The sequence below is a fragment of the Lissotriton helveticus genome, chromosome 9, assembly GCF_964261635.1.
Source record: "Lissotriton helveticus chromosome 9, aLisHel1.1, whole genome shotgun sequence".
NCBI lineage: Eukaryota > Metazoa > Chordata > Amphibia > Caudata > Salamandridae > Lissotriton > Lissotriton helveticus.
The window spans coordinates 55,570,203-55,583,306 of record NC_136070.1 but is presented as its reverse complement, the minus strand read 5'-3'; the positions used below and the strand labels follow the sequence as shown (position 1 = coordinate 55,583,306).

The window sequence follows — 13,104 nt, the reverse complement described above, 5'->3', positions numbered from 1 at the left end:
CACGCCGGTTGGCGTAACCAGGCGCTTTATACATTCTTTATTATTATTATAGATGTGTGTCGCACGGGTGCTACAGTTGTTCTATTTTCTGCATTCTGCAGTCCTGTGGTGTGGTTGTGTGTGTGTGTCTGATCCAAGCCCACCTCTAAGTGATCCTGGTGTTACCATCGCATGTGACCTGCTGCCCCATTGCTTATACACTAGGCGTGCCATATGCAAAAAAATAAAAACCTTTCACTCTCTCCAATGCACTACTCTGTCCCACCCTATACCTCTCTCAATGTATCCTCTACTGCATCCCAAACCTCATTCTTCTACTTACATCTCCAAAATAACCCTTTCTAGACTCTTTCCTCCTCTATCCCTCCTGACTCACCCCAAACCTCTTTCTAAATTCTTCCCTCATGCACCCCTCCTTGGACTCATCCCAAACGGCTTTACCTACTATGATCTGCTTTATCTGTTTCTAGAGAATCTTCCCTCCTCCTTCCCTCCTTTTTACTCATCCCAAACCTCATCTTACTACTATGTACTCTACACCAGTCCACTCTTCACTACTCCACTCCAATACACGGCACTCTATGCCACTCCACTCTTCGCCATTCCACTTTACGCCACTGTCTTCTATGCCCCTAACATGCTGGTGTGCAACATGGCTATAACACATTGGCAAAACCAATAGCTCTTGCATACGCGAGACACATTGGCTTTGCCACTGCTTGTTTACATAAGGCTTCATACCACACTGCTGCTGGATCTAAGCTCTGTAACTGACAGATGTTTCTATTTCCCAGTCTAATAGTAACCAATGGATCCATAGTCCTATTATTCAAATAGTGATAGCAGAGCCGGTCAGAACAGACTTGCTTGGGAAATGTTTTTGGAATAGGATAGGTCAGGGACAGACATCCCCTGCTCTACATGTTTCAACAGACACCCCCTCTACAGACCTCATCAGACACCGCCTGCTCTAGCAGCCTCACAGACACCCCTGCTTTAGAGGCCTCATCAGACACCCCCCTTCTCTAGAGGCCTCGTCAGACACCCCCTGATCAGACACCCCCCTTCTCTAGAGGCCTCGTCAGACACCCCCTGATCAGACACCCGCCTTCTCTAGAGGCCTCGTCAGACACCCCCTGATCAGACACCCGCCTTCTCTAGAGGCCTCAACAGACACCCCCTGATCAGACACCCGCCTTCTCTAGAGGCCTCAACAGACACCCCCTGATCAGACACCCGCCTTCTCTAGAGGCCTCATCAGACACCCCCTGATCAGACACTCCTCTTCTCTAGAGGCCTCGCCAGACACCCCCTGATCAGACACTCCTCTTCTCTAGAGGGCTCATCAGACACCCCCTGATCAGACACTCCCCTTCTCTAGAGGCCTCATCAGTTACCCCCTGATCAGACACTCCTCTTCTCTAGAGGCCTCATCAGACACCCCCTGATCAGACACTCCTCTTCTCTAGAGGGCTCATCAGACACCCCCTGATCAGACACTCCCTGATCAGACACTCCTCTTCTCTAGAGGGCTCATCAGACACCCCCTGATCAGACACTCCTCTTCTCTAGAGGCCTCGCCAGACACCCCCTGATCAGACACTCCTCTTCTCTAGAGGGCTCATCAGACACCCCCTGATCAGACACTCCTCTTCTCTAGAGGGCTCATCAGACACCCCCTGATCAGACACTCCTCTTCTCTAGAGGGCTCATCAGACACCCCCTGATCAGACACTCCTCTTCTCTAGAGGGCTCATCAGACACCCCCTGATCAGACACTCCTCTTCTCTAGAGGGCTCATCAGACACCCCCTGATCAGACACCCCCCTTCTCTAGAGGCCTCATCAGACACCCCCTGATCAGACACCCACCCACCCCTGCTCCAGAAGCCCCTCCCCGTCGCCACGGGCCCGTGAAGCTTTCCTACGTTCTCATTTGCATATGAAATTACTCTGTAACAGAGAGTGTCTTGTTTGTTCCCTCTCTTGCCGAGTGGGAAGGAGGGGGTTATCTCTTCCCCTGGAGGGAGGGAAGCTCTCTTATCTCTCGTGCAGCTGATTTTCCTTTCCCTTCTCCCGGCTGGCTCCCCGGCCCTCCCGCGCCCTGGCTGATGCCCCCCTGCTCGCTCCTCACTTGGGGTCTCTCTCTCTCCCGCAGGAGGCCCGCCACCAGCGGCAGCACCATCCCCAAACTGGCCCTGGAGCTGAAGCAGATCATCCACTGCGCCTCGCACCCCAAGCTGCCGCAGGTCACACCGTGCAAGATGGGCGCGCCGCCGGGACAGCTGGCCAAGGGGGCCAGCCTGGAGGAGCTGCTGGAGTCCTGCATCCACTCCTTCGGTGAGTGCCTTTACCTTCCCTCCTCTGACTAGGATGCTATGTGACTTTTATAGCGCTCTTCTCGCATTGCTCTGGTTTCGTAGCACTGTGGGGTTGCTGGTGCGTACGCTGCCGGGTGGGTGAGGGGTTTCCTGTCGGGAGTGTCCAAGTGCCGTGTGTGTCCCCCTGTCTCTGTTCTCCCTTGCCTGACTGCTCCTGCTGTCCTCCTCCGTGCTCACGTGTTAACCTCTCCCTTGTGCCTGTTTCTCCTGTCTGATTCTACCGAGTTCCTCATGAGTCTCCCTCTGTCTGTCTAACCCTGTCTCTCTCTCTCCCTCCTGTGTCCAAATCTCCATGTGTCTGTATCCTAGGAGACTTCAGTGTGTCTCCCTCTGTCTGTCTATCCCTGTCTTTCCCATATCCACGTCTCCCAGTGGCTGTATCCTCTGAGACTTCAGCGTGTCCCCTCTCGGTCTATCCCTGTCTTTCCCATATCCAAGTCACCCTGTGTCTGTATCCTCGGAGACTTCAGTGTGCCTCCCCCTCTCTGTCTATCCTTGTCTCTCCCGGGATACCCCTGACTCTATCCCCTGTGTCCTCTGGGTCTTCAGAGTGTCTGTGTGTCGCCCCTTGGCTGCGTCTCCCTCTGTCTGTCTATCCCGGTCTCTTCCGTGTCCATGTCTCCCAGTCCCTGTGGCTGTATCCTCCGAGTCTTCAGTGTGCCTGCCCTTGCCTGTCTCCCTCTGTCCTTGTCTCTCTCTCCTGTCTCCCTGGGCCTCTCTCCTCTGAGTCTTCAGAGTGTCTGTGTGTCTCCTCTGTCTGTCTATCACTGTCTCTCTCCTGTGTCCATGTCTCCCATGTCTGGGCCTCTCAAAGCCAGAGGTATCTCTGTATCTGCACCCTCCCCGGGCCTGTGTGATTCCCTGTGCCGGTCTCCACATATCTGAGTTATTCCGGAGCCTGAATAGTTCTGTGCCTGTCTCCACATGGATTTGTTCTCCATGTCAGCATCCTCGAAGTCTGAGTCTCCCGGAGCCTGAGCCTTCCGGTGCCTGTGCCTGAGCATTCCGGTGCCTGGGCCTTCCGGTGCCTGAGCCTTCCGGTGCCTGGGCCTTCCGGTGCCTGAGCCTTCCGGTGCGGGTCTCCACATATCTGTGTTCTCAATATCTGAATTATACCGGAGCCTGAGTCTTTCTGTGCCTGTGTCGCCTGGCTGTCTCCACATGTCTGTGTGCTCCATGTCTGTACCCCAAGAGTATCCACATGTCTGTGTGCTCCATGTCTGTCCCCCAAGAGTATCCACATGTCTGTGTTCTCCATGTCTAAGTCTCCTTAAGCCTGAGCCTGCCAGGGTCGTATCTAGAGGTGTGGCGCCGCGGCCAGGGCGACTGACGCTGGAATCTGGGGACCACGGTTCGATCCCATGCTCTGGCGGCAGGTTAGCCCAGCACCATGTGACTCTGGGCAATAGCTCGCTTAATCTTCACGACGGCCCCCAGCGCCTAGAGACCCTTACGGGTGATTGTGCGCTTTACAAATGTGGACTTTACTTTACTTTATCTAGCAATGGTGCAGCAGGTGCAGCGGCACCGGAGCCTAGAGGTCTGAAGAGGAATCTTTACCTCGATACGTAGCTGTTTTACCCCAAGCTTGCTTTGGGGCACTGGCCAGTTGTTATGTTGTAGGGGTTGTACTTTGTAGTAGTGTCATGTGGTGTGTGCTCAGGTCTTTAAGTGGAATCAAAAAACTGGAGGGGTCTCTCGAAGGGGTGTGGCCTGTGTAGTTAAGGGCGTGGTCTCAAAACACCTCAGTAAAAATCTGTGCTTAGCATAGTGTGCCACCCGACTTGTATTTTGCTGTTTCTGTCACTGCATCCAGATATATAATACAACAAGTAACATTACACCTACAACAAGCCAAGACTATTGGCTTTGCCAATGGTTGTTAGTTGCATAAGATAAATAAGCAGCAACAATGGCTTCCTTGTATATAATATTGAAAATGCTTCGGTTCTGAAATGCCGAGACTGTGAAAGAACTAGAACGCGCCTCTTTGAAGTGACATCAAAGGCAGTGAAGCGTGGCACTGCTGACGAGTTGAGATTTTTCTCATCCTAAGAGTGAGGTTAAAAATGAGAGCCCGACAAGGACCTGGTTTTTAGAACTGCCGGTGCTGAGCACCGGTAGGACCCGGCCCAATTAAAGCCCTGGTGGTGCGGTCCGGTGAGGGTATGGTGATGACTTGGTGTTGTGCTAGCGTCGATGGTAGCAGGGTGTGAAGTGTTGTTGTGGTGTGGTAGTATATGTTTTGTTGTGGTACGCAATGCTAGGCCGTGCTGCGCTTTGGTAAAACAACACTAGTGTGTATGTAGCGCTTGTTCCCTCCGTATGTACAGTTTCATAGCACTCTAAAGAAGAAGTATGCATTACCAAGGTTCAAAGAGGCAGTCTGAGGGCCGCAGCCCATAACCTGGGACATGTGTTTGCTGCACTTAGGCTCCCCACTCACCTCCCCCTCCCCCCACACACACTAGTTGCCAAGTTAGGAGGAGGGGCAGTGTATTTTAAGAATGGCATTTTAAGAGGTCATTGTATCAGAAGAACGCAGGCGGGTGTTTAAATAAAGCAAGTACCCTGCCAGCGCCTAGAAACAGTTCGGCGCTACACGCTGTATTTCTTACTATCTAGCTATGGATTATTTTCACATTTTAGAAACAAACACAGCCTGTTAGGAAAGTAGGACATTAGGCTCTCTTGTAAGAAGTACAGGGTGCCAAAGGATGGAGAAATGATGCTCCCCCACGACAAACAGTATGGAGGGATATGGTGTCTGGCCTGGGTGAATCACGGGGGTCTGTTGGCGGGGGGACTGTGGGGCAGAGGTGTTAAATTAAATCAAGGTGCGCGAGAGGGTGAGCCTGGGGGGGGAATGCTGGGTAAAGAGGCGAAGACAGAGAGGAGGATAGCCAGTGTGCCAGGGGCCCTGGTGCAAGGGAAGAAATGCAACAATCTGGTTTTAGTGGGCACCTCGGATCTCTGGGCCCGGTGCGGCTGCACCCGCGGCACTAATGAAAGCACAGCCAGTGGGTGAAGAGCAGAGCGCGAGGCACGCGCGGGTGAAGGTGACTAGAGCAGAGGCGGAGGGAACGGGAGGAACGCTTGGTATTCTGCCCCCTGTGTTTTGGTCGTCAGTGCGACACATACAGCATCTTTCTGGGATTCACTCGACAAGTGTTTCTGTGAGAAGACTTCCAGGAAAATACTGGACTAAATATTACATTTACAGCGCACTAACGCCAGTGATGAGGCCTCCTGGCGCTGCCCGCAGCTGGAGAACCAGAAGGCTGGTTAGTGACAGTACCTTGGTCATGTGATGTGAGATGCCCTTTCGGACACTCTCTAACTCCCCCCTCCGCCCCTCGCTCCTCCGCCCGTCTGGACAGGCAGAGGGTGTCATTGGGTCTATTGACATTCCAGACACACCATATGCCTACAGCCACGAGGCCTGTACAGACAACTCCCCCCCCCCCCCCCTGAGCCCAGTGACCCAGAGAATCTCCAATCCCCACCCCACATACAACTACAGTCCACATGAACCCGGGCACTGGCTGCATGCCAAGTGTCACGCATCAAGCGTGACACTACGCATTTTAGCACACTGTGCCATACCAGCAAGCAAAGGAAAATGGTATGGATTTGGCAAGTGTTGGTCTGTGGGGATTAAGGATCGCCATCCGCAGGACTCTTTAGCTCCTCTCTGGCATAGAGTCTCTTACCACCTTCCCTTGTTTTAAGAAGAAGAGGGCATGATACTGGAAAGAAGAGGTATGGGTCATACTGGGAGGGAGGAGAAAGAGACCGACACAGGCACTTGGGAAGGGGAAGAAAGATGCACGTCGGAGGAGAGGGAATTACAACAAAGAATGGAAAGTTGAAGAGCCATCTGGAAAAGTTTGGAAATTGAACAGCGACGAGAAAGAGTGAGATGCAAATTAGGAGTAAGGTGGGAGGAAAGACGCAAGAATATGGACACTATTAGTTTCATCTCTGTACAGCAGGTCACAAGTCCTTAAAAAAAGAAGTGGGGGGACTCTCTGAGTTAGGTAGTATCACAGGAAGTGACATCACGGCACGCAACATCACAGGAAGTGGCATCACAGGCCTGCAGTCTCAGTGGAGAGGCCAATGATTGCAGGGACAGAGCGCCTGCAAAACACCGTAGAGCCCGGACCCCCCAGCATTTTCCCCGCCCCAACCTCATGCAATCCCACAATCAACTAGCCAGAGTGTGGGTAAAACGGCCATGTTTAATAACTTTCAAAACATTCATAAACATGACAAGACAATTTTTTTAAAATTCACATTTAAAAATTCAAATATTCACACTTTTATTATGTACAAGTATTATAACTGTTCATAACCACCAGTTATGCAATCACTACTTACTCCAGCACCAAGGGGCCCTCTGGCTTGCTTCCCCTATCTGAGAACCACGCAAGGCGCAACCCACCTGCGTCCTTGAGCAGTGAGCCCCCAGGCCTCGGTCCTTGTCCGTCATATCCACCCTCTACCACCAGGCTGCCAAGGAGGCTCGTGTGACCTGGCGCCCTTGCCTCCCCAGCCGGTGTCCCCATTCCCTCTGTGGAGAGCTTACCATCTCTCCCCTCAGTGCTGGCCTCGGGAGTATGTAAGCAAGCCTCCCGTTAACCCTGCAAATCAATGTTCTGTGGCCTCATTTCCACCACTAGGGTGACCAGGGCCCACCGGTCCTTCACCCTCCCCACCTGCAAACAGAGCGGGAAAAAGAGGGAGAACAGTGGTGTCCCTAGGGGCTAAATAGCCCCCCCGGCTCCACCCCTAATTCTCTCAGCTCCGGCCAGATGTGCGTCATCCGTGACCCGGAAGCACTAATTTTGTCCAGTAGCCAACCGGGCTACTGGACCGAACTATGGGGGTGTGACGTGGATCCGGGGGGGCCGGGCCCTAAGGGCGCGCTCGCCGAGATCTCGCGCTTTTCATTTGAGTGACTGGCTCTCCCACTAACTAAATCTCTTGCTCGGTCCAGCTCGGTGATGCCCTCTGTCAGACACACACTGGAACTCCATCAACTTTTCGATCCAAAGGTTAATCAGTCACCCCCCTTACACTCCAACTCGCATAATATTTTCTGCTTCGAGTCACTCACCCCCTCTAATACTGTCACTCTCTCTTACTCACTGTAAACGTCTTTTCCTCCATCCTCTTCCCTCCACTCACCAAGAATCAGCCCAAAACAAGTCCTGAGGCGCATTGGGAGGGCGGAAGTGCAGTGGTGAGAGGGAGTTGATGGGAGAATCGAGAGAGGCAAAGGTGAGGGAGGTGGGCATTGCTTAATTTGAGCTGGTGCTTTCCGGTGCTCAGCACCAGCACTTAATTAGTTTCCGATGCTCGGCACCGGCACGTAATTGTCAACACCATACTTAGTACAGCCTACCACATGGTGGCGCTGCTCATCTAATTTAGAGATGAGCAGAACAACGCTTGTTTGGGAATACCATATACATTAAAAGTGCTAATACCTGCCTCCCCAATCATTCCTTTAGCTTTTGGGACGTGGAATAATCTGAACTGTCACATTGACATGCGAGAGAGATGGTTAGTGGTTGTTTTGGTAGCGATGACCGGGGCAATGGGTGGTGCAAGTTGCTGTGGTCTCCTGGTCAGAGCCTTGGCACTTAATATTTTACAAATTAAGCACTGGAGGTGGGGTTGGTGATTGAAAAGCAGGGATATGAAGAGACATCGAGACAGGAGTGGAGATGGACAGTGACCGGCAGTCCGAGAAATTTCCGTATGCACACGGAATCACCTGGAAATGCTTGTTTGGTGCGCTCTTATCACGATCTCTAGGAGCAGGGTGGACGGCGTCCACCCTGTAAAACTAGGGTGGGAACCCCGTCCACCTGCATGTACCCCCGACTCGTGCCCTGGATTCCACAAGATATAAAAACATGAGGCGCGTGAGACCTCACGCAGTGCACCTGCGCGCTGGATTTACTGCGTGACTGGCTCCAGGAGCTTCTGCCTTCAGCATCGGAAAGCATCTCTTTAAACTTGCGTTCTCTGTTCCCATTGAAGCGCACTCACCAGGCGCTAGAATAAGAAAACACTGCACGATTTATTTGATAGGCACTCACCTTTCTTCCTTACAGAGACAGGAGCAGTGGGAACCGAATAACCGCAATCAACCAAGCGCTATAATTCTGCTAAGTGGAGAAGCGCTGTACATGAAGGTGAAAAAGCCCCCACGCTCCAGCTCTACCATATGCTTAGTTATCCCGCAATGCATGTCAAGTGCAGTTATGAAATGCCCGACACAGCGGACGGTTTCACAAAGTTTGGTGCGCGGCACGCTTTATCATGCTTTGGATGAGCAGGGCAGGGTGGACGGCGTCCACCCTGGAAAATAAGCGGGGGTACGCCGTCCACCCGCGTGGTACTCCGACTCTTGCCCTGCTGTACAGTGTGTCTTTAGAGAGATGCTGGAGCAAGGAGGGAGTGTGAGAATGAGAGAGGGACTAGACATGAAGGAGGGACTAGAAACCACGAGGAGAGGTGGAACAAAACAAAACAATAATACAGCGGAGAAACGAGAAAGCATAGGGTGCAAGGAAGCAGAATCTTCCAGGAGAAAGGTGCAACTATCCATGAAAACCAGGTAACTTTAAGCAGGACTGACGTCATGTGCTTTAGACCTTTGTTTTGAAGGTGTGTTGCATTTCCTATTAATACCCGAGTCTCTTTTTCATCGAGATTGGTTGAAATTCGTGTTGCTTGAATGACATTTGGTTCGGTGGTATGCACTTTGAGATGTAGTGTCCTAGCGTCCATTTATGACACGCTGCCAAGACCTGTCCATAATCTGGAGGTCACTGGATACAATCCTGGAAGGGCCTACTCTGCCTTTCAGCCATCTGAGCACACGAATATTATTGTTACTGTATTGTATCATTTCTATAGCACTTCATGTGATTAAGAAGAAGCCACCCGCTGATGTCCTTGTGAAATGGATGGCTTAGTGCTGAGCATTCATCCAACGTTATCATGAATTCTTCCAAATGTAGCTTTCCTTTATTTCAATCGAATTATGTTATCAGAATAGTATGGTTTCACTGATAAGGTAAAGTTTGCACGAAACACATTTTGCAAAAACATGGTACACAGATCAATTTGCAATATCTAAAATTGTGTGTGTGTCCATTCCTCTCTCTAGAGGTGGGGGTGAAGTCATAAGAAGTGACAAGAGCATGACGTAGTTGTCAAGTGGCCCTAAGGGTTGCATGACTGACATCATCCACCAGTTACGACTCTAAACCCAGGATCACTTTGCATTCTGGACTGTTTTATGGTAATTTCAAAATCATTATTTTATACAAAACTATGCCTTTTGTGGTAATGAGCTTATTACATGTCAATTAATGTTTTATTCTGCTTGTTATGGATTTTCACTCATAATGTCACATATATGACATTACAGTGTCACACATAATCACATCAAAAGCATGGAAAGGTCACTCGTAGGCAAACACAAACCTTGCAGCTTTGCTGCACCTTGTTCGAAAATGCCCTCCCCCCATATCCATCATCTGATCTGGGCACTGAGTGCCAGGGTCACAGTCAGTGCTTAATTTGTAAAAGAATAAATGCCGGGGCTCTCGTCAGGAGGCCACTGCAGACTGCCCTACAGACAGCCCCTGCCAGTTGCCAATGACAGTACAAACCCATTTACTATCTATTACACTCTTACAAGTGTGACAATTCATACTATTCCAGGCCCTCAAAGCTACCAGAATTGCTTGTGAGGCAGGTATTATTCAAAGTAAATGTAAATTGAACTAATAAACGGCTGTAGTTGTGCTAATACCTAAATTATCCAGACTGTGCCACCATGTGGCAGACTTTCATAAGCCTCGGTGCTGGCAATTAGGTGCTGGTGCTGAGCACCGGAAAGCACCGGCTCAAATTAAGCACTGGTCACAGTGGTCCCTGGATGCTCAACAGATCACTTGTTCACATAAAAGAAATTCCAGAGCCTGGTGCATGTACAAAGAGATCACTCCCTCACCTCCTTCTGCCTTTCTGTACAGAGATCTGGAGTCTGGTGCTCACTGCACCTTCTACTGACCACCTGGCGACTTGTAGGGCATCTCAGAGACGGCGGACTATACCGTGAACAGTCGTGGCTGCTGCCAATACGCAGTGGCGGGGCAGCAGCGACGTAGAGGGGATTAATAATAAAAAAGACATACCCAGTGCTTTAAGTGGGATGAAAAAAATGGGGGGTCTCTCAAAGGGGCGTGGCTAATATAATTAAGGGCATGGCTTAAAACACGCAAGCTAGAAATCTGTGCTTAGCATAGTGTGCCGCCAGACTTGTATTTTGCTGTTTCTGTCATTGCTTACAGATCTATGATACAACAAGTAACATTACACCTACAACAAGTCAGGACTATTGGCTTTGTCAATGGTTGTTAGTTGCATAAGCAGCAACTATGGCTTCATTGTATATAATATTGAAAAAGCTTCGACTCCAGGACAATGTTGCTGCTCCTGAGTTTCAAACAGGGAAGGGAAATCCAGAGAGAAAATGACTCTCTTTAACCCCTTCGATGCGGATGACAAAGCCAGCTCGTCATGGGCGTTACCTGGGCTACGCGGATGACGAGCTGGCTTTGTCACAAACCGCGCGTTTTTCAAAATTCAGCGCACAGCGGGAAAACCCGCTAGCGCGGTGGCGGTTAAAGGATTTCCCTTGCCCTACAACGCTGATCTGGCATGACATCATGGCGTAACTTCTCCACTAGTGAGAAGTGAGCAGTGTGAGCAGTGCGCATCGATGTGCCTGCTGTCACAGCAGTCTGGAAAAAATGGACCGCCTGTGCCAGGTCAGACAAAACAGAGCCCGATAGAGACCCGTATCGAGGCCCCCTTTAAAGAACTGCCGGTGCTCAGCACGGGCGAGATCCGACCCACTTAAAGCCCTGGACATACCTGATGCTGCCGCCCGCCTCGCGCTTCAGTTCTCCTCTGCTCTCTAGCTACCCCCGGCAGTCCCTGGGATAGACTCCCCATCCAATCCAGACGCTGCTCTCATGCCATGAGACCAGCGCCAGGATCAGCTTGAGCAGGCTGTTTTGATGCTTGCTCAGGCACGGTGAGTCTGTGCTGTTTCTCCACCCAGCTGTAGAATGCAGCTGGCTTGAAGAAACCTAAGTGCGCATGTTTGTTTGGACGTCCTAAGACGGCCGGCCAAACTGACATACGTACTTAGAAGTGCCCACACCTCCTCCCCATCTGCCACCCTCCCTACACACACATGGCTCAGCCAGCGTCTGAAAAACAAAATTATAATAAAATATAATTTTATTTTATTTTTCGGCTACTGGCTCTGAGCCAGCGAGGTGACGATCTTCCACCATTGCGGAGGAGCCGCCACTGAACGTGAAGGTCCTAAGCCAGTGGTTCTTAACCTGTGGTCCAGGGAGCCTGGGGGTCCGCCGAGCCTACTCAGGGGTCTGCGATTACTCAGAAAGTTAAATAATATTAGTAGATTAATTAGCTGTATACAAAAAAAGCAGCAAAATGTACAGTTGACAAATTTAAAACGTTCTGTAAATGGGAAGGAATTTGAACTTGGAGGCAAAAAATGACCTTGGTCTCCTCGAATTAATTTGTTGGAGCAGTGCAAGTGCATCAAACAGAATATAATTATATGGATGAGTGACCTCAATTGAATTTAGAAATGCTCCATCCTTCCTATTAAAATGTGATTTTTTTTAAACATATTTGTTTGTGATTTAACTAAAATATTTCATAATTTGTGTATTTATTTGATAAATGATTGTTTTTGTGTATTGTTTTGCTGCTCAAATAATCGAAAATGCTTAGGCCAGGGCCCCTGGCTTCCAGTAATGACTCAGTGGGGGTCCCTTGGTTCTAGTAATGATTAAAAGGGGGTCCTCAAAAGTCAAAAGGTGAAGAACCATTGCTCTAACCTATTCTGGGCACAGGCCAGTGTATACACCGCCTGCTGCATGGACAGTGTTCCAGAGCTAGGAGGCATGCACAGAGAACCTGCCCCCCACTTGGGAACAAAGACACGGGTCCTGTGACACTGACAGCGCCCCCTTCTACATTCTGTGCTCTTCTGCACATTTATCAATCATACAGAACAATGAAGGCACTCTGAGATGTGGGCAATTTAAACACTCCTAATAATAAGTAATCCACGAGGGACGCTCTGTACTGCCTGCTCAAATATTGTTTGTACTTCTTGAAGGGTTTCCAAGTGTTCTCAAGATTGTGCATTTTGTCCTTCAGTACCGGTGGTAGCATTTCCATACTGTAAATATGGCCGATGTTTGACCATCATAGGCCGGGGGGCATCCTGTTTCCAAAAATGAGTAGCTGTCAGATGAGTTTGCTACTAGTCGGGGTGTGCAGTGGGTGGATTGGGTTGTCGCCATGGTGACCTGGGAGCATCCCCGTTGCATCTAACAGCAATTTCACACCTGTTGCATCTTTTACAAAGGTCGATAATTCTGCCCAATAGCAATTTATCCGTAGACAGGACCACCAGGTATATAGAGACATGAGCCTGAACTGAACCAGAGTCAAACACCAGCGCTTTAAGAGTTTATAAGTTTTCTAATTGGATTGGGTACATATATACATCTTCGTAGCCCTTAGGCAACTGACCCTGACTTTCCTCAGAAATACTTCCTCGATGTCCTCTTCCCTTCTTTGCA

At 50.2% G+C, this 13,104-nt stretch overlaps 1 protein-coding gene across 4 annotated transcripts in view; it reads left to right on the top strand.

Moving 5' to 3' along the window:
• RASGRP1 (RAS guanyl releasing protein 1) overlaps positions 1-13,104 on the top strand; it is a 350,649-nt gene that overhangs the window by 136,854 nt on the left and 200,691 nt on the right. For 3 of the 4 annotated variants that reach the window (XR_013600832.1, XR_013600831.1, XM_078659443.1), the window contains exon 2: positions 2,158-2,339. The exons of the other annotated variant lie outside the window; for it this stretch is intronic. Coding sequence is in view for 1 of the 3 variants with exons in the window: in XM_078659443.1 (XP_078515569.1) it covers positions 2,158-2,339 (182 nt within the window). In the remaining 2 variants the exon portion in view is untranslated. The remainder of the gene's footprint in view (positions 1-2,157; positions 2,340-13,104) is intronic. 4 annotated transcript variants of the gene reach the window in all.